This window comes from Muscardinus avellanarius, assembly GCF_963383645.1.
Source record: "Muscardinus avellanarius genome assembly, chromosome: 2".
Taxonomy (NCBI): domain Eukaryota; kingdom Metazoa; phylum Chordata; class Mammalia; order Rodentia; family Gliridae; genus Muscardinus; species Muscardinus avellanarius.
Window position 1 is genome coordinate 165670849 of NC_137787.1, and position 24991 is coordinate 165695839.

The 24991-nt window shown below is 33.0% G+C and overlaps 1 protein-coding gene across 5 annotated transcripts in view; it reads right to left on the bottom strand.

Moving 5' to 3' along the window:
- Nucleotides 1–3206: 3206 nt before the first annotated feature.
- Nucleotides 3207–24991, bottom strand: part of DACH1 (dachshund family transcription factor 1) — a gene marked incomplete at both ends in the record, with an annotated part of 402920 nt that continues 381135 nt past the window's right edge. For all 5 annotated transcript variants that reach the window (XM_080688907.1, XM_080688905.1, XM_080688906.1 and 2 more), the window contains one exon: nt 3207–3244. In XM_080688907.1, coding sequence (XP_080545033.1) covers nt 3207–3244 — 38 coding nt within the window. The remainder of the gene's footprint in view (nt 3245–24991) is intronic.

Genomic DNA, 24991 nt, shown 5'->3' on the forward strand with positions numbered 1-24991 from the left:
CCCAATGATAGAATTGAAAGCAAAACACTGAGTTAGAATTACAAATCTACACTCTTATAGATATGGGAATAATATATTTTGTTCCATCAACATGTCTACTTTACATTATTCAGCACAAAGCTTTGTGAAATAAGAATCATGGGAATATAAGAATATAAAGGAAAAAGGTACAAATAACAGCTTCATAAACTGAGAAATGTACATAAATAAATCATGTATATGTGGGCAGTTTGCTTAGCTGGCAAGAAACAAAATATGGGAAATCTGCTTGTTAAACAATAACTACAGAGTGTGCTTTTATGATGTTTTTCACCACAGTAATTCATATTAGAGATAGAAGCAGTTGCATGTTAAATAAAATCAGTGAGCATTGTTCCCTTCGCATTGCAAAGAGCTGACTTATGTTGTTTTTAGATGCCTCCCATTAGAAAGTAAATATTCCTTCAATGCCATGCATTTCACAAAATTTAATAAAGACGAACTATAAATAAAGTCACAGAGAGATTTCAGACATTTTTATTAGGAGATTGTTGAAAAGAAAAAGAAAATTAAATACAATAACAGTAAACGTGGTTCTCACATTGAAACCAGGCTCAAATAACTAGGCTACCATAGAAAAATTTCCAATTCTTGCATTATGATGTAAAAACAGATTTTTGTACAGGTTTTGTACAACAAAATTCGTAATAACCTTTTATCATTTTTAGAAAACTTTAAATATATAGATAAAAATAGACAATTTTCATAGGTCCTACATGAAGATGAGTATGTTCTGTTCCAAGGGCTTGCATAGAGCGCAAATGTGGTTATAATATAGAACAACTAGACGTTAATATTTGTAGGATTACAAAAGCATGAAAACCATAAAATGGGCACAATTTTACTTGTTTATGCCAAAACACAAACTTCTAAACCAATCAGTTTAACTAAAAATAAAAGGGGGGGGGGGAATTAAGTTACAGACTTACAATAACATTTTGTGAACTGTAATATTTACAACATGTTAGTAAAAGTCTCTCAACATACAGCTGATAGATTTTTCTTCAATCCTTTCTAAAAATTTTCCTTTTTTGTCAAACCAAACACTAAAGCATTCTCAAAGATCTTGAAAGTATGTACTTTAAAATTACTCAACCCCACTGTACAAGTGCCTCTATTCCAGGAGCAGAGCAATGGCCAATTCTACTACATATGGAAGTTGTAGACTTTTTAAAAGATCTCTCAAAAAAAGGTATGATTCAAAAGCCTTCCACAAATCCATCCAATTGTAAATTCTGTGATCCTTTAAAGACTGCATGTAGGGAAACACAAACAAAAATACATATAACTAGGAGTAGAATCTCTTCTGCTCAAACAAGAAAAGACAGTTATGGAAGAACTACACTTAGAAAACCAAGTTTCTACAAAGCATTTACTAACCATATTTTAAATAAAAATATTGCTCCCTTTTTACGCAAGCTAAAATAGGAATTGTACATATAACCTTTTTATTGTATTAAAAATGGACTTAGCTGGTTAAAATATCAAGTTACATAAAAGAATTATGTTCCAGCCTTACAAGGAAGACCTAAAATATAGAAGCTTAGTGCCAGAATATCTATAATGTTAATTTTTCTTAAACAAATAATTATTGCCCAATTAGAACTATCTTTAAACACGTTAAGCTAGTTTTCTTAGATACTTAAGATTTTGTTTTTATGGTAATAAATAATGGTATAATAAAATTTTAGGATGAAAGAAAAATCATAAAATGTACAGTGAGTGTACTGATTTATATCAGTCTTTAAAGGTGTAACTCCAGATATATAAAAACAAAGAGAAAGTAACTTTCGCGTGTAATAAGCACTGTTTGAAGCTTTACTTCCAGTTATCTGCACAAAAGTGAAAACACATACTGTAACTTTCAAAAGGACAGTGAAAATAACACGTAGCCACCCTTCCCTCTGACCAGGGTGGGAAGCACAACACATTTTAACTTTATCACTCAGGGCTACATGGTCTTGGACTGATACATCAAGGGTTTGTTAGGTTTTGTTTTTCAGCAACATTAACATAATATGGCATTAACATATAAAAATATTTCTGGTGTTTTGATTCACTGCTCAGCCACAATCCATTCTCAGTAGTGCAGTTTTAGGGCACTAACTAGGGATCAATATACAAATAAAAGTGGCTGACACAGAGTTCTGATGTCACCAGATACTTAAGATCTCATTCATTAATACTGTGACTCCAGACAAATATTTACATGCCTGCATGCTTTAAAACCAGAAAGACGTCTTTCTGACCAACAGGGTGACAAAACATAGTTTCTAAAATTGTCATTTTCCTAAATTCTAGTATACTACTGCATACATAATACCTTCCTTGTGTGTTTTATGTTTATATATTTGTACATGTGACCAACAGTTTGAATAAGAAGCAACATTATTATTTTTGATTCTATATACCACTACCAGTTTGGAATGAAAACATGTTACATTTTTATATATATTTATATATATTTTTTTACTTTTAAGAAAAAGAGACCTTCAGTGAAATGTTCTGGCTTATATTCAATGCTCCTTTTCAGATACGCAAAATGTTATTTCATTGCTGTTGTCAACATCCATTTGTTGGTCTTTTTGGAAAGTATGTGAAAAAAATCTTCAGGATAAAACCCACAATTGGAGAGTTTAAAGTTGAATGTAACAGAATATTACTCTTTATTTTTTTCAGGATCCTCTCTGCCCCTTACAAGTTCTTTCCATGTGTTCTTGCTGGTTTGGAGGGGGGTAGACATAATTCTGTAAGTCTGGGAGACCACTCCTACAAGAGTCTGTTGATGTGCTCAGATACAGAATTTTCAGAAGAGGAAAAATGGTTCATTCCACTTTAAAAAAAAGTTGGTCTTATTTAGACCTGCTTTTAACTCTTGTATACAAGTGTTCAGCAGCAAAGTTGCAGTTATTAACTGTAAGAAGATTGATACTTGTACATTTACAAACATTCTTAGGTCTCTGGTATGTATGAACCACAGGTGAAAATCAATGGAGAAAACTGCTTTTTTTTCCTTTTTTTGTAGAATACTTAAATGTTAAAGAACATTAATACACAAAGTTGAGTAAGTTCCCTTAAAAGGACTTTATTTTCTCCAAACTTTCCAGTGATGAATGTCTGACTGCAAAGTTCTTTACTATAACATGGGTTTCTTCAACAGGGAAAATTCAGTACATGACAGTAGTTTTCAAATACAGTCTTCCATCTAAAAATAAATGATAAAAATGATTAATGACATAACATTTTGGGAACAAATGTGAATATAAAAACTATGTAGCTTGATATAAAATATGTGGTTTTTATTTCACTTCCACTTGCTTTGAAAGCAATATTTTCGACATATTCTCAAGTTAATTTCATAATTACATTGAATTTAAATGATTGAAAAGAATACAGCATTTTTAGTTCTCATAAATATATATTTGCTATTTTGATATCAGTTCCAGAGCACACGGAAAATAGATAAGAGTATGTGTGTGTGTTTTACAGATATGCAAAGCTAGGTTATTTCTTTTGAATGACAATTACTTCCTCCAAGCTTGCAGAACCAAATTTTCTCTGAATGCACTCAGGTGTATCTCCATCATGAAAGACTGAGCCCCATCTAACACTTCAGCAGTGTTAAATATGCCATGTAATGTAAGTATTGTGCACATTTGTTGCTATTTATCTGGAAGTCTCCAAGGTTATTTCATCATTATCCATGAACCATAGCCTTTCTCCCCAGAAATGAGATTAACCCAACAATTAAACCTTAATATGTAAATATACTGCTCAACTTTTACCAGTGAAAAAATAGTCATATGGAAAATAAAAGGAAATCAAATCTTGGACACACTGCATAAACTATTTGAATGAAGCAGAAACAAACAACAACAACAAAAAAAAAAAAACGGAGAAAACCAAAATCCAATGAAAAACCAACCAAACAAAAAATGTTATTCTATTCTTCAAATATAACACCCTCCAATCTGTCCACCTTGTGGTGAGGTCTAGAGTTTGAATATATTGGTGACAAATATGTCTGATTTTCAAATTTTAATACCAGCAGTAGAAGACAAAGGGATCAGAAAAGTGAGATTTTTCAAATTTTGAGAAATGTATACTGCCATGTGAGTGTTGGAAAAATGTCTGATACTTTCACTGATTAAACTATAAGGAAATTGAAATAAGCTAGAGTAGGTTGAAATAGAAATGAAAGTTTAAATATTTCCAGATCTCACCTTCATCATTAAACTAAGTTTTTTGTACAACCTGCAATATTACATGAAGAAACGTATAACCATCAACACAAAACCATATATTAATTTATAGAGATATTGATATGCTCAAATTCTATTGTACTATCCCATGAATTTTAGCCTAAATTGTAGGTTTGAAATGTTTACCTCCAGGAACTTGTGTTTTGGTCTTCCATCTAAACATGTCTGACATCTCAAACATGTTTGGAGCTTACACAAAGATTTTGGATTTAATATATATGTACAGATCATGTGTTAGGTAGCTAGATAGAAATGAGCAGGTGGGCAAGATTAGGATGAACCTGAGGGACTTTGGAGACCTTGATGTACCTGAAAGAAAAAGTTTAGCAGCCATTAGAAATGAATCAGGGAACTCCCTGTGTGGATGGAGTTAGAGAACCATGGTTGGAATACTGCAGGGATATGAAAAGGCTAAATACCTGCAAATTTCACTTAGACCCAGGCCCCCAGGATGGGAAAGTTTCCAACTTGGCAAAAATAGCACACATGTGAGAGAGCATGCATAAGATATGGCAGAAAAGGACACTACCCAAAAATAAGTATGCAGAAGGAAAGAGGTATTTTTTTTTCCCCATGTGAAGAGCCCCATGCTGTTTTCCACTGTGAATGTGGCCTGTTCCAGAGCCCTTTTCTCTGGAACACACCCCTTTTATGTCTTCTTTTACACTTTAATAAATATTTTTTGTTGTTTCCTTTTCCATACTCTGTGAATTATTTCCCTTGGAAGAAGCTAGAATCCAGAAAGGCATTATTGCCCAATACAAATATGTATGTTTGTATGTGTGTGTGTATGTATGTATGTATGTATGTATGTACATTTGTTGGTAAAATAGAGGCACTCTCTACTTTGAGAAAGCTTCTATGATGCAAATGGGACTTTGTGGAGACCCAGTAAGCTGCTATCAGCCTCTGCCCTCCTTGACCCCTCTGCTGGACAGAGGAATGGACTGGGGTTTTCGCCTATTCAAGTGCAAATTATATCAGGAGCTTGTAACTGCAGTGACTGGCAGAATTGTAGCCCTTACCCCAGAAGTTCCTCAAGGTCTGCAGGGGTGAAGTGGGGGATGGTGTGTGGGATCTGTCAGTGGACTGTCTTTCTACTAGCTGCCAGGCTTTATCTAACTCATATAACAAGCCTCGCCCGCCTTCCTTCCCACTCCAAATGCCAGAGGTCAATTCTTTTGGCCCCAAACTATAATCTCCCATTGTTAATAAATATTACTGTAGTTTAGCTATAGCCATTGAGATATTAAAGGTAGGAATATCTTAAATCAAATATTAATCAATAATCAATATTGAAGTCATGAGATCTTGATGAAAACTCCCTTCTAAGTGTGGATTGACAGCACTCTCTGACATAGTGTGAACTAGTCTTCATTGCGTTTGCATAAACTGTGGCCTGATTAATTTCATTTACTTAGTTTGATTGCACCCACCTGTGGGACAAAGCTATGCTTTATTCCATACTATGTAAGTATATTAATATATAATTATTGTTAATTTCATTTTAGCAGAAATTTCAGCTCCTCACTTTGCATATAAACTTTTTAATAAGCTTGATATCCTAAGAATAAACTAGAAATTTCAGTGTTTTAGACTTACCACCAGGTTAAAAATTGAACCATTTTAAAGGTAATTTTGATTTAATGATTTCTACTAAATAAAGCTGCATATACTTTTTTTAAAAAAGCTAGCAATAGAAGTTATAGAAGTAACTGGAAATGTAGAGTGCTGATAATTTTACCAAAACTTTCTAATTCTTAGTTCCTTAATGTATTTATCCCCACTTTGTTCTCTTTTGGGGTGTCTTATTATTCCCAAAGAATCAATTATATTGAGAGTATGATTTTCATTTTATTTTAAAAATACACAATTTTTCTATGATTAGAGAGAGGGAAAGAGACCTTCTCAACTTTCTCTCAATTCAAATTCCATTAAGTAAAGTCATTCACATAATCTGAAAAAATAATCACTTGCTCAACATTAATATTTCAGTGTTCACTATGGATCTTTTAAACCTCTGCATACTGAAAAAAATGAAAGTATATAAAATAGTTCTTTAATTGTCTGTGCCTTCTACAGAATATAGAGATTTTTAATTGGTATTTTTATAATTGATTTTTAAAATCTATTCATGATTTTGCAAACATCTTTACATATGGATCCTATATAATATACATTTATAAAAATACATTTATAAAAATATTATATTTAGGTGCTCAGTATCTGATCAACTACACTTTACTTTTAATAAACATTTTTAAATTTTTTAATAATGTTTATCACAGATGGACAAGTGCATCAAATATTAAAGATGTCATCTACGAAATGGGTTCCCACCTGCTACAGTTAAGGTACTTTCATGACCAACCATTAAACACCAGAAATCCTGTGCCTTAGAACTAACTAGAGGCAGAAAAACATCAGACAGAGTCAGACTCCAGAAGAAAGACCCTCTCTTTCCCTTCACTAAAAGCATCTACCTTAAAAGCAATTCTACTGTATGATTTTGCAATTTATTGAAACATACTTGTGCATAACTAAAAGGATGCAAGAATAGATTTTTTACCTAATTTTAGACTATTCCAGAGAAAATATACTGGCCCTACAGCTCATAGCCAGTAGTTACACATGGACATACCCAGAGAGTTAAGACGCTTCTGGGTTATGGGGTTGCGGTTCTAACTTAGTCTTCTGATAAAAAAAAAAAAAAAAAACACCTGAATGAATGCTGAATGGCAAGAGTGCCAGGAATGCTATGCAAGTTCCTAATTAAGACATGCTATGCTTTTATGCTATATAGTAAGGTTTCTGATATTCCAATATGCTCTCCTCTTCCGACTTTCCAAACATCAAGAGAAGGCCTGTGTAAACAAGCTGCAGAGAGATTATTGGAGTCCCTAGTGTTTCTATAGCTAAGGCCTCATTATTCAGAGGTATGTTGTTTGCATTTGGTATCTCAGAGGGCTTACTCATACATTTTGTTTTAATAGTAGCCCTTTGAGCCTGGCCTAGTGGTGCATGCCTGTGATTCCAGTACATGGGAGTCGGAGACACAAGGGTTGGCAGGTTTGAATCCAGCCTTGGCAACTTAGCAAGGCTTTCAGTAACTTAATGAGACCGTATTTTCAAATAAAACATAAACTACAGCTGGATATTAACTCAGAGGTAGAATGCCCCTGGATTCAATCCAAAGAGCTATACACGCAAAAAAAAAAAAAAAAAAAAAAAAAGAATGGCCCTTTGTGCATAATATTTACCTACTAACTAGATAACCTCATACTTCCCTCCATTTTCTACAATGTCTTTATATGTCTGCATGTATTGGTCACCACTACAAAAAAAAAAAAAGTCTATTTTTGATGATGAGACACATTTACCAAGTAATTATTGCTTGATATTTAAATAGATTAAGATCCAATATACCAACAAACTTGCAGTAATGATTAACGTCTATATAGTTAATATTTACTGAGCACTTGTTGTTTACAAAGACTATATAGGTTTTGTCTAAACTTTCTAACAGCTCAATAAAATAGATACTTTTTTGGTCCCAGGATTAAACCCAGGAGCATTCTACCTCCAAGCTACACACCAGTCCTATTTTATTTTCTTTAGTTTTGAAGCAGAGTTTCATGAGGTTGCTAAGGATCTCACTAAATTACTGAAGCTATCCTGAAACCTGTTACCTCCCTGTCTCTGCCGCCCAAGTATGGGGATCGCAGGTGTGTGCCTCCATACTCAGTATAAAATAGGTGTTCTTAGTGCCTTTTACAAAAATGTTCTAGTAATACTCAAAGAAGTATCTTGAACAGTTCCACTGAGCTACTAAATGGAAGTGCAGTGACTATCCAGTGTGGATCCAAACTTCATGTCTGTTTCATTATATTGCTTTTTCTCCACTACGCAACTGACAGCCATGGTATGCCTCCGAGTCACGCTCACTGCCTCCTGGATTTGCTCCTTGCTGTGTTCCCAGGGACAGAAGCTGCATTTCAGCTCACCCAGCCTCAGCTAGCAACTGGACATCAGTATGGAATTTCTGTAGCCTGGTTTCAGAAAAACACCTTTACTTGACACGATGGTTATTTTCTTTTGTATGGGAGGTTGATATGACAGAAAAATCATCAAGCTCAACTTTGTGCATGGGAGTACTTAATTAAAAACTCTGTTCTAATTAAAAGCATTTGGGAGTAGGGGTTGAGTGAAACTATTTAAATTACAAATTCCTAATAGTTTCAAAGTTCATTGTGATTTGATGCTTACAGCTATAATTTGGTGTATTAGAAAGTATCTTGATCACTGAATAGTTTATTGCAGGTATGAATTTTGTATACTGTTTATCATTATTATGCAGATTTATATGGACAGATAATGAGTTGAAGAAAAATTGTAAATTATTTATAAAAATAAATCTCAGATTGTAATAGCAAAGTTGAAACTATCAAACCAGATCCAGTAAATATATAGTTATTTATTTGCAATGGCTGAGGAGAGAGAATGAGGACTCAGTCACAAAATTCTGTTGTTGTTTCTGTTCACATAACAGATTTAAAATTTTGGTTTAATTTTTTTGCAGGTATTATTATATGTTGTTATCTATAATGTATGTATACATAAAGAAGTTATCTTTTATTCTATACCTAAAATTAAAGTATTGAATAATTTAATCATTTATTTTAGCTAATAAAGATTGATATTAATCAAACTATGTAACACAATTTTATATTAGAAGAAATCTATACATTATGATAATTTCAAATTGCTTCAATTGGTTATGCTAAAAACCCAGTTCATCATTGTATAAAAATTATGTCATATTATTAGGAAGGGAATATGCTAGTGAAAATATCTCACAAAATATGCAAATAGGCATATTTTTTAGTTTTTGAATAGAACTCCCACAGAAACATCTACAAAAATCTTTCATATATTTTATAAATTGCATTTCTTCTTAAGAAGTAGGCTTATTAAAAATGGCATATATTTGCTCAAAATTTATATCCAGACACCTGTAATCTAATGGAAGTTGCTGGTTTCAGGGAACAGTTGTGCACACACATGCCCCACTACTCTACAGCTGGGGGAAATATTAGCACAGTGGAGGGTAAACATGTAAGATAATGTATCCAGAAAGTTTAATATGCATTTAAAGAATATGACGATGATATAAAATACAGTTTCCCTGAACCTCTTTCAACATAATGTCTTAATCACTCGAAGTAAGGGAAATCAAAACAAGCGATGAAAACAAATGTTAATGATTCATGTGATATTTGATAAGACAAGGAAAGGAAGTCAAAATAAAAGCAAACAAACAGAAACAGATGGGAAGGATCTTTGTCAAGTCATAACCCTTCTTCTAAAACCCCCAAAGGAAGAAGCTAATTAAAGAAAATATTGTTTCTTGCTTTTTTTTATAATTTTATATTTAGAGTAAGAACATTCTGCTACTGCTAAAGTAAAGCAGCAGAGACACAAAGTCTACAGTGAACATGAGAAATATTTTAAGAGAGATTGATGTTCAGCACAAGCCCATTTATAAGAAGATACTGAGTAAACATCATTTCTTCTCATGAAATGCAGATAATAACAGTGCAAGTGGTTTCCAGATGTTTGAATACTAATATATTCAAAGTTGTGTTCAAATATAATTAGAAAGCAAAAGCTAAAAAAGTTGTAGAAATTTTGATTTTATTTTTAATATAAGATTATCTGGGAACATGAAGCCTACAGAGTTGGGTCAAAGTAAAAAAGAGATTGACCAATTCCCTTTGTATGCTTTCTCCATCAATACCTGCTTCGGTTCTGCAAAATATAGATACAGACTGTGTGTAATAAAGAATATTATGTCTGTACAATATATGTAGACTAATGTAAGAAGTAGGTAATAGATTACCAAAGAGACCAATATGCCATAGTTCGTTAAAATTGGGTGGAAAACATCATCAATTTTTATTATAAAGCTAGCATGAATTAAAGTATGAAACAGATTTCTTTTGTTTTTGTTTCTGTCTTTTTTATGCTGGGGACTAGATGCCTTTCTGACAGCCTGTACCACTGAGAACACTTCCAGTCTCTAAAATAAATCTCTTGATTGTGGCTAGGATGAAGAAAAAATGTCATCAAGAACTGTTTTTAGTTATTTTTTTTTCTTCTAAGAAGAAAGTACATGAGAAAACACACTCTGCTTAAAACATATTTTGAGAACAGAAGATAATATAAAGCTATAATGCAAAGGTTAATAAGGAAACTACTTTTTTAGACAATGTTAGTGAAATTAAAACATAATTTCTATGAGGGAATTTTACACTAGACCCCAGGTTAGAACAAGTTGCTAGGAGAAAGATAAACTTTAAAAATTTGAAAATTTGGAGATGGTGAAATTAAATCATGAAGATTTATTGTTACTTACTGGTCAAGTGGATGTGATCATAACTTTTCTTATAAATGGGAAACTAAATATACAGACCAGCAATGAAGATTAAACTAACTAATGTGCAGAAAAGGCATTGGAAGACCTATAGATGGAGATAGTTAATCTCGTGGAGTTCGTTGACTCCAGCCTTAAGCAAAGTACATTTTCCTAAATGACCAGCTTAGCTTACTATATCACAGTTCAACCTAGAAGTGTAATTCTTGTGAATATCTGAAAGAAGAGACCCTTTGCCTGGGTTTTAAGCTCAACTACCTTGGTGATATCTTTGAGCAAAGAGAAATTTACTGCCAAATGGGAGATGATCTTACTTTACTGGATACTAAAGACATTTTGTTTAATATAGAAGAATCTTTCCCAAACAGAATGAAAATCTAAATCCTGGAGTTTCATCTATTAACATGTATGCAAAAAGTGAGTGTTCTTGAATTCATATTACCATGACTACAACCAAGTGCAATTATTACAAGTGATGATAATAACCAATCTACTGTTTGTCTATGTAGATGGCAATAAAACCCTTTTGACAAAAATGCTTCAGGTGTGAATGAATGGCCTAAATTCATGGATCTCACATATTATATTATTATAACTCAAATGTTGTTAACACTATTTGCTTTGGATGAAAAAAAAAGAAGCTTTTACTTTTCCGAAAGAGTTTTCAATATTTCAGCAAAAAAAAAAAATGCTTAAAGTTTGGCCATCATCTCTATTAGAAATAACAAACCATATGACTTTGTATACTTTTAGTACCTTGGACATAGCCTGGAATCTGGAAAATACTTGAAAGGACATATCAAAACTAGTATCACAAAATGAGGGAAAGAAGGACATTATATGCTTCTGGATGTTAAACTGTAAGAACACAGTCTCAGTTGGGCTTAGTACCTTGGTTTAGAACACATATCCTGAAGCTGGGAATAGTGATGGATGCAGGTAATCCCAGTACTAGGGCAGCTGAGACAGAAGGATCTCAGGCTTGCAGTCAGCCTCAGATACTTGGTGAAGCCTTCCACAACTTAGTGAGACCCTATTTCAAAATAAAGAATAAAAAATAGGGCTGGGAGTGTAGCTCAGAGGTAAAATGCTCCTAGGTACAATCTCCAGCACCACAAAAAAAAAATAATAAAAAATGAAAATAAAAAAGACCTGAACCCAATCAGATGCAAAAGGAGAAACATTCTATAAAAAGCAAAGGATGGTATTCCTAAAAAAATCTATGTTAAGCATTAGTTTGATAAAGTAAAAGATATGTTGAACATTAAAGAGACTAAAGAGACCTAGCAATTAAATATTTAATCCTGATTTGATTCAGCAATGAAGGGAAACAAATCCTATAAAAGGATATCCTTGGGTCAAATGACAAAACTGAAATTTAGATTTCAGACTAAAGTATTGTGTCAGTAAAATATTTACTGAACTAGTAAACTATGTTTTTTATGAGAACAACTTATTGTAAATACTTCCTGAAATAAATATGGTAAAGGGCCATGATATATACATTGAATTCTCAAAAATTAAGAAAATACTAGATAGAGAAATTAATAAAGTATGTGGGAGAAAATATGAGTAAGCAATGAATCTTGGTAAAAGATTTATGACAGTATTATACTTTGGACTTTTCAATATTAATTTTATTTTTATTAACTGACACATAGAAATAAAAAATTATACATATCCCTGAGGTATGCCTTCAGTACATACATACATACCATAATGTTTGAAGAGGTTAAAAATATTTATTGCCTCAAATATTTGTCATTTCCTTATGGGTAAAACAAGATAAAAAACAGTTTGCCTCAGTGAAATAAAATTTCAATATATCAGCAATACCAGATATTTATTAATAGAAAATTGAAATTTTGCTTTCTTTGCTATCCATATACACTGTTTCACTGATTATATTACTTTTATGAACAGTAGTTCCATGAAAAGTGTTTTTCTGCTTATGAATAAGGCTTCACAGAAGCTCTATTTAAGTATTAGATAGTAAAAAATGGTTATTGATTTTCTTAACAGAGTTCTCCAAAGAAGCTTCAGATTCATGAAACTTACTGGACTAAGGGTGTGGAAGTAAGTTAGGTTCTGGTCTATTGGTCCATGTTTTAATGGTAAATTTATAAGTGTAAAGTCTATGCAGTCTGCTTGACTCTATTACCAGTTATTTGGTTGGGGCTGTATACAGCAATGTGCAGATAGGAATAATGTTGCTGTTAGAGAATCATCCCTCTAAAGCTGAGTGCAAAGTTGTCTTAAAAAATTTTATGAAAAACAAAAGCAAAATGCAGAACACAGACATATTAATGTTTTATTTCTATAAAGAAAAACATATTTCTGAAAGGTCTACTTTAGGTTGTGTGTGTGTGTGTGTGTGTGTGTGTGTGTGTGTGTGTGTTCTAATTAAACATTCATTAGTGAGAAGCTAGAAACCATCAGAGTGGTTAATGTACCAGCAAGTGAGAACGGGTTACTTTGCACTTAGGTTACCTTGTCCTGATTGGAAGGTGAGACCTCCCAACTTTAGCAAAGTGAAATGCAATGAAATCTCTCATTAGTTTCTCCATTTATCTCTTGCTTTCTGGGGAAAAGAAAATGAAAAAAAATGGGAATAGAAAGAGATAATCATTTGGAATATATCTATACCTGAGAGGTGAGTGTACATTTTATTATGCTTTGTTCAAACCGTACATTGAAGAAAAGTGGTCCCTTGTTTGATAAAATAAGATGCTACCAAAAAGGGAAGTAAGGATCTTTTAAACCAAGCCTTTGTATCCTCTCAAAACTGCAAAAGACGGGCAAAATACTGTGAATAAATTGAGTTTTTCAGAATATATGTGATATGTCTGAGGGGGAGGGAAAGTGGCAATTAGAAGGGCAGCTTTTGTCAGAGCCTTGTTATTTTCTTCTAAGTTTGTAAGAAAAAAATCATCTTTTAAAGAATTTAGCTTTTGCTATTTTTATATTTTCTATAGCATGTCTAATCTGGCAATTTCAATAAAGGTTATATTTGTTCAGGGAAGTAATTGTAAGCAAATGAAGTTCTAAATCTCTAGAGCCTTATTTAACATATTTACACAGTGCTGAACCAAACTTTGGTTCTAGGGCTAAATTTGACAAAGAATTTAGGAAATGTCAATGAAAAATCTAATATTTTAGTAAATAGATATTTTAGTGAAAGAAATGACACTTTTGTGGGGGAATAGCTTGTCTTTACATCTTATCTAACAGAATCATCTAATATTGTTTAGACAGCATGTGGGTGAGAACAATTACAGGCTATACAAGAACTATTAAAGTAGTCTGTGCACTCAACCTTAAATTTAACACATGACGAATCAGTTCAGAGATGTGCAAAGTTTTATTAGAGAGCACCTTAGCAAGCAGACAAGAAACCATGTGCATAGAAATATTTAAAGAAAGAACATGAGAAGCAGAGGTGTGTTTGTCCTGAATTGAAGCTTAGAGAAAGTAGAGTTAATCAGACAAAGTTTACCAGCCAGGTGTGAGGCTGACTTCAAAGACTGATATGGACATCTGGTCTACCTTTAACCTACATTTCTGAGTTCATTAAATATTTGGTCTTTGTAATAGTCCTTGTCCCATTTCCAATCTCACCAGGCAACTTGATAATTTTATTTTCTGCACAGCCCTCTATAGTAGGCATTCTCTACATTGGCCAGCAATGACCCTTGCCTCCTCCATTCACATTCTTATGTGATCTCTTCCCTTAAAGTGTGGGCAGTACCTAATGGCTTGCTTTTAATGAAAAGACTATGTCAAAAAGTAATAGGATTCAATATGTTCCACATATAAATAAAATAAAATATGGAAAAAAGTAATAGGATGTCACTTTTCAAGTTTAGGTTGTAAAATGACCAACTTACAAGTTTACACAGTCTAGATGCACTTCCTCAGTCTGATGAAGAAAGCTGCCATTCAGTGAGCTTCCCTGTGGATAGTCCCACATGTCTCAGAACTGATGACACTTCTAGCCAATGGCCAGCAAGAAATGTCAGTTCAATATTTTGGCTGATGAGAAGCAAGCCAACAGGCCCATGAGTGTGTTTAGATATGAGCCTACCCCAGGAGAATTTAGGAATGAATATAGCCCCTGCCAACTTGCACTGCAGCCTGAGGGTGACCACACAGCAAAGAATCTAGATGAGCTTTTCCCAGATTTCTCATAATACAGAGAGTTGGGTAGCAAATGTTTGAAGAAATAACATGATTGATTGTTTTTGTTTTTGTTTTTGTTTTTCGGGTCTGGGGATAGAACCCAGAGGCATTTGACCTCCGAGCTACACCCCCTGTCCTATTTTTATATTGTTTATTTTGAAACAGGTTCTCACTAAGTTGCGGAGGGCCTCACTAAGTAACTGAGGCTGTCCATGAACCACGATCCTCCAGTCTCAGCCTCCCAATGCTGGGATTACAAGTATGCACCACCACACCCGGCTTATTTGTTTGTTTATTTATTACTGGGGATTCTACCTCCCAGCTATACCTCCAGTCTTTTTTAACTTTTGTCTTGAAACAGGGTCCTTCTAGATTCCTGAGAGTCTCCCTATATTACTGAGTCTGTCCTTGAACCTGCAATCCTCCTGCCTCAGCCTCACAAGTACGGGGATCACAGGCATGCACCACCATGCAGGGCTAAGCAATGATATACAGAAGTGATTTTTTTGTGTGTGTGCCATTAAGAGTCTTACTTTTTGTGTGATTAAATATATTGAAAAAGATTTACAGGTTAATATTTTAGGTAAAATTTTAGTTTTTATGCTGTACAATGTGCTGCTAGGCCTCAGTTTATTTTCTTCTGGAGCACATGAAATATTGATAAGCCTATATGCCATGTAAACTCAACAAAACAAATTCTCCTGTGAATTCTACTAGAGGCCTGCCCTCTGTTCAGAGAAACAGTGAGGCCAACCTGCATATTACCCAGAATAATATGTGTGTGTGTGTGTGTGTGTGTGTGTGTGTGTGTGTGTGTGGTACTGGGGATGGAACCCAGGGGCATTCTACCTCCAAGCTACACCCCCAGCCCTTTTTTTCATTTTTTATCTTGAAGCAGGGCCTTAACCATGATCCTCCCATCTCAGCCTCCCAAGTGCTGGGATTACAAGCATGCACCACCATGCCTGGCAGAATTATGCAAAACCAAACCAAAGCAAAATTTATTTTTATAATGGAATAAATTATTCTAAATCACAAAACATTTGTCTTGCCAAACACAAACATGCAAACAGATTTTCCTTTAGTAAGTGGTATGAAATTGACTTGTATTGCCCTAGATCACTTTGATTCTATTAGAAATAAAATAGTGTTTTTAAAAATGGGTAATATTATTTCATAATAAGAGACAACCTTGTCAAAAGTAAAAACATAATTGTCCACAGCTTAATCATCAGATTAAATTTAAGAGTAATATAGTATCAGGTCACTTGATGCACTATGACAATCATATATTTCCCAATTCCTGGAATATAATGAATTACTAAAAAGGAAAAGAGAAAAACTATAATGTACACCTGTTTGTTAAAAAGAGCCAGGCATGGTGGCACATGCTTGTAATCCCAGCATTCGGGAGGCTGAGACCAGAGGATCATGGTTCCCAGTTTCAAAATGAAGAATAAAATATAGGGTCGGGAAAACAGCTTGGAGGTAGAATGTCCCTGGGTTTCATCTCCAGTACCTCAAAAAAAAAAAAAATCTGAAAAGATACTAAATTGGGTAAGATGGAAGACAGTCTAATTGATGTCCTTCAGAACTTTTGAATTAATAATAGTGATTGGCTGGGATAAGTTTTGATTAAATATGGTTTCTTATAATTTTTAAAACTGTTGTTTATAATACTGCATGTTTTCTAAGGAAACAATCCTCTGCAAATTAATTTTGAAAATATCAACAAACTGGCCACAAAAAAATAACAAATGTAAGACACTAATAGCTTTCTAAATGGAAAGCAATAAAAAAAATATGTTATCCAAAAATTATGCAATGCTAATGGACAAGTTCACATTTTACAAGTCATCTCTGTCTCTAGAAACAATGAATTTCAAGAAGCTTCTGAACACTGGACTTTTACCTAAATTCTGGTTTCTTCTCAGCATATGTTAAATTCTAAAAGATTGCCAAATTTCTTTAAAATAGTTTCAAAAAATAAACATGGGCAATTTACAACATTTGAAGTATACTATAATAAATGTACATATATTTATAAAGAAGATAAATGCTGATATATGTATATTTCATGCCCACTGTGAAATTGTGCCCTGGGTCACGGTAACATAGGCCACTATTTCTATTAAAATTAATAGCTTGTGGCTGTGGTTACTGTCAGTACTGCCTTATTTTCCCATCACTAGCAATTGTGACATGAATAAAATTAACTTATGCCACCATGTAGATCATTATATCTTAAGCTTAGACTGCACGAAGCATTATGAATTTAAGAAACTCATCTAGGTTATGTCAAGCACACTTAATAATAAAAAATCTTTATTTTTCTACCATAGAGATTCTGTATTAGTCTTTTGGGGATAATTCACAGTTGTGTTCAGATAAATACAAATTGTTTGGCCCCAAATGCCTATATTTTATCTTAAAATTTGTTATTCCCTATCTCCATTTCAAACTGGAGAAACCTCAGTTCCATTCCTTCTTACATACTTGCATAGCTATACAAATATTAATTTGTAAGTCTTGGATAATAAATATTGCCCATTCTTGTGTGTGTGTGTGTGTGTGTGTGTGTGTGTGTGTGTGTGTGTGTTGTACAGGCTGGCTGACATAGGAGTTCACAAATTTATCATGCATCTTCAACATGTCTGGTTCTTGTTCTATACTATTACAGGGCTCAGTTGAAAACTCTGTTTCAGCCTTACCCTGACACTTGGTGGGTATACTGCCATATGTATTATGTACTGATAAATCAAGATACTCCTAAAGCTTAAAATAAAGTATAATGCTAGTATTATCTTGGCATAACCCACATGTTTTCTGTCATCATTCAGAACACTATTACTTGAGTATTTTTTCTTTCCAAGTCTAAAGAATAATTTTTACTTTCTCTTCATCAAAATAAGAATGCATTATACTGTTCAAATTATTACAAAAAACACCTATGCATCAGAGGTAAAAGCTTACATGAGAGTAAATTATTACAGCTTTTTTGTTTATGGCTCTGCAGTTTGATTACTTGAAAGGACTGATACCCAACATATTGCCATATGAAACAATATCATGAAAAATACATGCCTCTTAATGCAAGAGTTGAATTGACAGTTTGTCATAGATAAAATTGCAGAATCAACAAAGATGCAAAATAACTCAATATAAGAACTATCTAACATGCTGCATGTATTTTTATCATTCACTATTCTAATTTCATCTATATAAGCTAACACTAAATTTTTTGGTCTCCATTTTATTATACTTACTTTAATGGACAAAATTCAACCTTTCTTTTCCAATTGTGATCAAAACAAGTACATTATGTTTCACCATTTTTGTAAAATATCGGTCCATTCATTACATAAAAGAATTGTATAAAATATTACAAAATATTTTAATTTATAACCAGTTGAACATACTTGGGCTCTCAAAGTTACTACATTTGTAGGGCTTATTATGTGGACATTTCTTTAGAGAAGAACGTGGTGGAAAGTGGCTTGATAAAACCAAAATAATATAAAGAGATGCAATGTTTTTGAGGTATGGGATCTCATCATCTTTAATGGTGTTCAAAATTGTGTGTGTGTGTGTGTGTGTGTGTGTGTGTGTGTGTGTACATATTCAAACTCTAGTTCCACATCCACACAGATGCTTACTTTACAATTTTACCTAGATGTGGCATTTGCATATCACATCAGCATCAGCAAGCCCAAATTCATAACCTATTTTAGCCTGTTTCAAATGATCAACCGCTGTTTTGTATTTTCACATTCTAAGTCCTACAATTGGATTTATTACTTGCATTTCAAATGTGCCTCTCAAGTGTACTCCTGGTATCACACCAAAATTCGAATCCCCACTGCCTCATTTCTAAATTAATTATATTCATAGTTTTTATTCTCACTGTCTATGAATATCTCTTATTAATGTTGCTATTAATAAGGATTTATCATATTGGGTTTAGATTTAACAAAAACAAGAAAGGCAGATTTTTATATTAATAAATATTATTTCGGTATCTGTCCAATGTCATCCTCAGTAGCAATCACAATATCTACATCTCTTCTGTTTGCAAAAGTTATAGAAAATATGTTGACAGTACGGCTTCTCAGAAGATCCAGAGTATGTTTTTTCTCATATAAGGAAGCGAGAGAGAAACGAGGAAACAAAAGGGACTTCAGATAAATGAGAGACCAGTAGAATAGTGGAAAGAGATGGAAGAACGAAGGTAAGAAGGAAAGAAAAACTGATGAAAGAAACAGCTCAAATAAGGCTATGTCCACATAGGAAGGTATCACTCCCAATCTCACTAACATGTATGGTGAGGAGGGAACAGGGAGGAATCCAGAGAGAAACACATTAAGTGCTGATTGCTTCTGTGTTTGTATCACTTTGAATCTCACTAAGTTTTTAAAGTATATTTTAAAAAATTTAAAAACAAATTTCAAATGTCCTAGCTATAGACAGTCAAATACTTGAGGTTATAAATATATTGACAAGTTTGATTTATTCATTGCATATTATATTCATAAATCATAACATTTGACTTTGTGTTCCACTAATGTCTATAATTATGCATTATCAATTTAAATAAAAATTTAAATTAATCTCAAAACAGAGAAATAAATTCTGGTATTATATATTTTTATGTTTGTGATGTTGCTAACTCATTTTATTCAAAAATCATAAATGTCGGCCGGGAGTGGTAGTGCACACTTGTAATTCCAGTACTTAAGAAGCAAAACAGTAGGATCTCACAGGTTCGAAGCCAGCCTCAGCTATTTAGCAAGGCCATCCACAGCTTAGTGAGACCCTGTTTCAAAAATCAAGAGTAAAAAATAGGGCTAGGGGTGTAACTTGGAGGTCAAATGCCCCTACATTCGATCCCCAGTACCTCAGGAGGAAAAAGGAAAAGGAAGATAACATCAATATCGCCAGTAAGAAAAATACTGTTCTTTATTTTTAAATTTCTCAAAAACCTAAATAATAATTTCTTATCATATTAAATATTACTAAAATTGCATGTACTTATTGTACAATATGTTATGTTAAAGCACTGCAATTGTTAAAATAGAAAAGCCTGTGAAATAAAATTTTACCTCTTGGTTGACTATAATTTTTTTAACATTAAAGAAATAATTGGAAAGGTTTTTGTGTTTCCTTTGTTTTGTAAGAATAACATGTAAAGGAGCTGAGCTGTCAGAATTGTTGGGTTTAAATAAATGTTCATGTTCTAATTTTCTCACAAAGGAATAGAGTCACACATTGAAATACTATTCAAAACAAGGCAACCAGCATCTACATTTGAAATACAAGCAGGAGCTCACCAATCTAAATATTTACACAATAATATAGTATATCAATGCTAATGGGCTTACCAGAAACAAAAAAAAACAAAATTCTAGTTACACTGAAACTTAAGTACATAAGTAAACTAAAAAAAAAATCACCAATTTTTCTATGTTAATTTATAACAACTCAAGAATTAATTTTTATAACATTTTCGCTGGTTAGATAAACGTTATCAGTACTTTTGGAATCAGTGAGTTGGAGTCTTAGGTACAATTAGGGGATGTCAGAATGTAGAATCTAAACTCTACTCCCAGGTTTTTAACAAAATGAGGTTTATTACACTGTTTAACATGGCAGCTTTCATCCTTTAGTGTCTTGATACCTCCTCTGGATGGCTGACCAATTGGTGTTGATGACCACTCCCGTGCTCTTGATTTAACTCTGACAAGGACATTTCTTTTTTAAAGCCAGTAAATTCCTGTTTATGGTTTGAATCCAAATTAGATCAGTGATTAGTGTAAGGAAGCTACCTGCTTTCATTCGTTATATTAGTAAGTATAAACAGGAGCAATAAGTCACTGGTTACATGCTGCTTGTATTTCAAATTTTCATTTTTAGACTACAATAAAATAAATATATATAACAAAATACTATGGAGAAATCTTATTGTAGTCACATACTGATTCTACTACTTGTAACCCTTGGAGACTAAGTTTAAATGTGATATACCTCAGTGGGATCCCATCTGGGAAAAAATCTTCACTTAAAAGAGATTTGTATCAAGTGATAGACTATAAAAATGTGACATTAATTCCACAGATGTTTCTTTTTTATTTATCACATTTACTCTACTCTTTTAATTCAAAGAGACTTTGACATATTTTCACTTGTGAGAATACATTCAGGATTGATTCTGAGTTCTTAGGGAAATATAAGCTTATTAGTAATAGTATATGATTAATCAACTCTTTTAAAGTAACTTCTGAGATTGCTTTTGTGTGTGTGGTACTGAGAGTAGAACCCAGAGACTTTCTACCTCCGGGTTATACTCCCAGACACCTATTTTGTATTTTATTTCGAAACAGGCTCTAAGTAGCTGAGGCTGGCTTTGAAACTGTGCGATCCTACTGTCTCAGCCTCCCAAGCGCGGGTATTACGAGAGTGCACCACGACGCCCGGCTGAGATTGCTTTAAAATGTTTCTCATCCTAGTACTTAAGAAGAATAATTCAAATCTATAAAATGTTGAGTGTTTTTATTCTTTCCATACTCATACCAAGTAAGTTCCTAACACAGTGGAATTAATCTGAACTGTACAAATTTAAAAGAAAATATGGGCAAGTGGGCTTCAAAATATAATCTTAAAAGTATGTCTAACCAGGGTACGTAGATGCTGCATTCATTCATAAAAGCTTTGTTGACTTTCCCTTCATGTGTGACTGCATGACTTGCTATTTTCAATATGGTTTATATGTTGAAATACTGTGTTATATTACAGGCTGCTTGTGATTCACAGGCCTTTTATCTGTATTACTATTTTCAAAGAATTTAAATATACCTGCATCTTGTTCAGAATTCTACAACATTTTAAAAATTCTCTACTTTTACATAAAAATATGTATTTCTGAGTTCCTTTAGAAAATGAATATGGCAGTATTGGGCCTTTTGGTCCCACTTGGACAACAGTTGGCTGGAACTCAGTGCCATCTGTTGGTATAGAAGAGAAATGTGCATTCCATTCCTGTTGTCTTATATCTAATCTTTATCATTTCTGAAATTTCTTTTCATTACCAACCCTTTAACTAGGCAGAAGGCCTAGATTGTGAAATTTCATAAAACTCTGCCGGAGAAATTTATTAAAACCAGACAAAAGACAATAACAACTTGGATCAGATAGGACTAAAACCATATGAATCAGTACAGGCCTACAAGCCATTGAGAGAAAAAAAAAAAAGGCACTGAAATTACTAATACAAGTGAGTGCTTGAATACCAAATAACTGGTCCTTAATTCTGTTACAATGACTTCATAAGTCTTCATAAATTAATGTAAAACCATAGTATGGAATCAAAGTTAAACACAGCACACCTGAACATGTATGGGAATAATTTATGGCCTAAAATATCCCCATCCAGCACGCTTTCTCCCAGGGAGAAATAAATAAAGAATGAGAGTCAGATCCAATAATTTGTAGCCATCATTCATCGTTTTATAGGTGTAATTAGTGAGCTTAAGTGGAACTATGTTTGGAGATTTACTATCTCAGGAGTGTGATTATACGTGAATTAGAAGAGTCTGTAGTTACTTCACACTGTATGAAAATTATATTAAAAACATTTGCCAAAATAGAATAAAAAATTAAGAATATATAAGAGATTTATCTTAAATTTGAGTCAAAATAACTAGGTTATCTTTAACTTAAGTTTGAAGGAGATAAATAATATTACATAATATGTGGCTACAAATTTATCTATTTAAACTATACTTTTTAAATTATAAAAGGAAAAATTTCACAACCTGCCATAGGTTTTTTAAATGTTCTGCAAAATCTGTTGAATATAGTTTACATTTACTAACTTAAATTATACCTAAACAAAGAAGTATGGGGCATATATGAAAACTGTATTCTTGGCCTTGGGGAATACTTTTTTAAATCATCCAAGGTATTTTAATTCTTACTAACAATGAATATCATTGCAAGGTCTTCTAATTCGTTAAATGTGTGCATAATTGTAAAAACTACAAACAGGATTCATCACTAGGTCTCTTGCCAGTCACCATTCTAAATTCTTTACATTCTTTAATTTACTTAGTCCACATAACAAGTCTATCAGGTGAATATTAGCAGCATTATCTAGTTTACAGATTGGGAATACAAAAAATTAAAGATATTAATATTTATAGCCAGCATTATACAAATAGTAAACAGCAGCATGGAAATTTGAACCCAGAAATTCTGGCTCCAAAGTCCATGCATATATGTACACATGGACCATAAAAACTTAAGGTATATCTGTATAAGTGTGTTTTTGTGTGGGGAAGGTAGGTGTCCACTCACAGAAAAAAAAATATATTTTACCATCTTGATAAGATAAACATATCAGCCACAGAATAGACCTTAGCATTTAAAGTAAATTGTCAAGGTCATAACAAGAAGAAATGGTAGTTGAGACTAGAGGATCAGTCTCAGTCTAATACTGCTTTCCTGCCACTAAAACATATTAATTTTATTCCTTTTGAAATCAGTCATTTAATACTAAAGGTAAAGCTTAATTAGCATTTTTCTCATAACTGATTATCCCTTTAAATAAATGTTTGTATTTTCATTTTAGAAAACTAAACTTGTTTTATTTTAGAGAAAACTTCTTGAGACAATGCAAATTGTCAGTGATCTCAGAGGCAGAAAATAACTTTCACCTAATGAAAAATGTCTCTTTACTAAAGATGAGTTCTACAGAAAACCAAAAGTCAATTTAATTGATTTTATCACATTTATCTTAACTTTGTATGGAAAAAGCTACATATTTGCATTTTGAATCTTAATCCTTATAAATTTATGCCACCCTTGTTAGCTAGTTTAACTCCCATCCACTTCATAAATTATGGTGAGCTAAAAAGATTGCTGTCATGGGCAAAGCAAGGCGTACGAAGGCAAAGGGACTGAGAAGTCCTGAACTGATTGCCTCAATCCAAATAATCCAATATCTGCGTGCCTCAGTTTCCCCAATTATAAAATGGGCTTACCATGAAGATCAACATAATAAAGACATAGAAAAGCTGTGCATACCTTCATTTGCCTTAGAAATGTTAGCTGATGTTCTTCTTTGTAATATCCTGAAACACTGCTGCATCAAAAAGAATGAATCCCATTAACAGATCGCCATGTCCCTTTCCTTAGGTCTTTTTGACTACAAGGCTGGCTGTCACCTCATGCTTTTTCTCAGTTTCCTTCATTGTGTACAGTTTGGCGCTTGAGGTATGGGATTCCATCCCTCCCAAGCCATGTTCCTGAGAGCTCACTACGATCTCTTACTCTGTGAGGGACACTTGCTGCAATTCCTCAGCAGCAGAGTCAACTTGGAACTAATAACTGCACAGCTTCTGACTGGAGACACTGTCACTCAATCTAACGGTTGTTAATAACAACAAATGGATTTTTGTGGACTAATTTCTCTGAACCAGCTAAAATATTTTTAACCAATGAACCATTTCCCAAACAATTAAACATATTGATTTTTTTCATCCATACTGTCTAGTTGCCCAGTATTCCAACCATAATAACATTGCTATTGAAATAAACGATTGTGCTTTTATCAATCATATTATTTAAAGGGAAATAACTATATTCATCTATTCAGGTCTTTGTCACCTTTGGGAAAATGAGATTGAACTACCTTTTTTTAAAGTGTTTCTGTTGCTAAGATGATACTAAATGCTAAATAATGTGTTTGTTTTTCAGCTGTTGTAAGTCTAAAGAGATTTTTTTTGAATACTTCAATTATAAAAACATTTAAAACATACAAACTTGTGCAATTTTTATTTTAATGAAGATGAGAAGTTCATTAAAGAAGATAAATATTTCATTAGATCTTAAATAAAACAAAGAGATTTTTTGGCTTCTCTCAGCACAAAATTCCTTTGAAAGATTAATTAATACATGCAAATTATGCAAATTAGACCCATGCAAATATTTTATGAAGACAATTAAGGGAACCATTAATTACTGCTTTTTTTGCTTCAGTGAGATTCATTCATTTAATTTTAATTTCACTTTAACTGTTTTGATG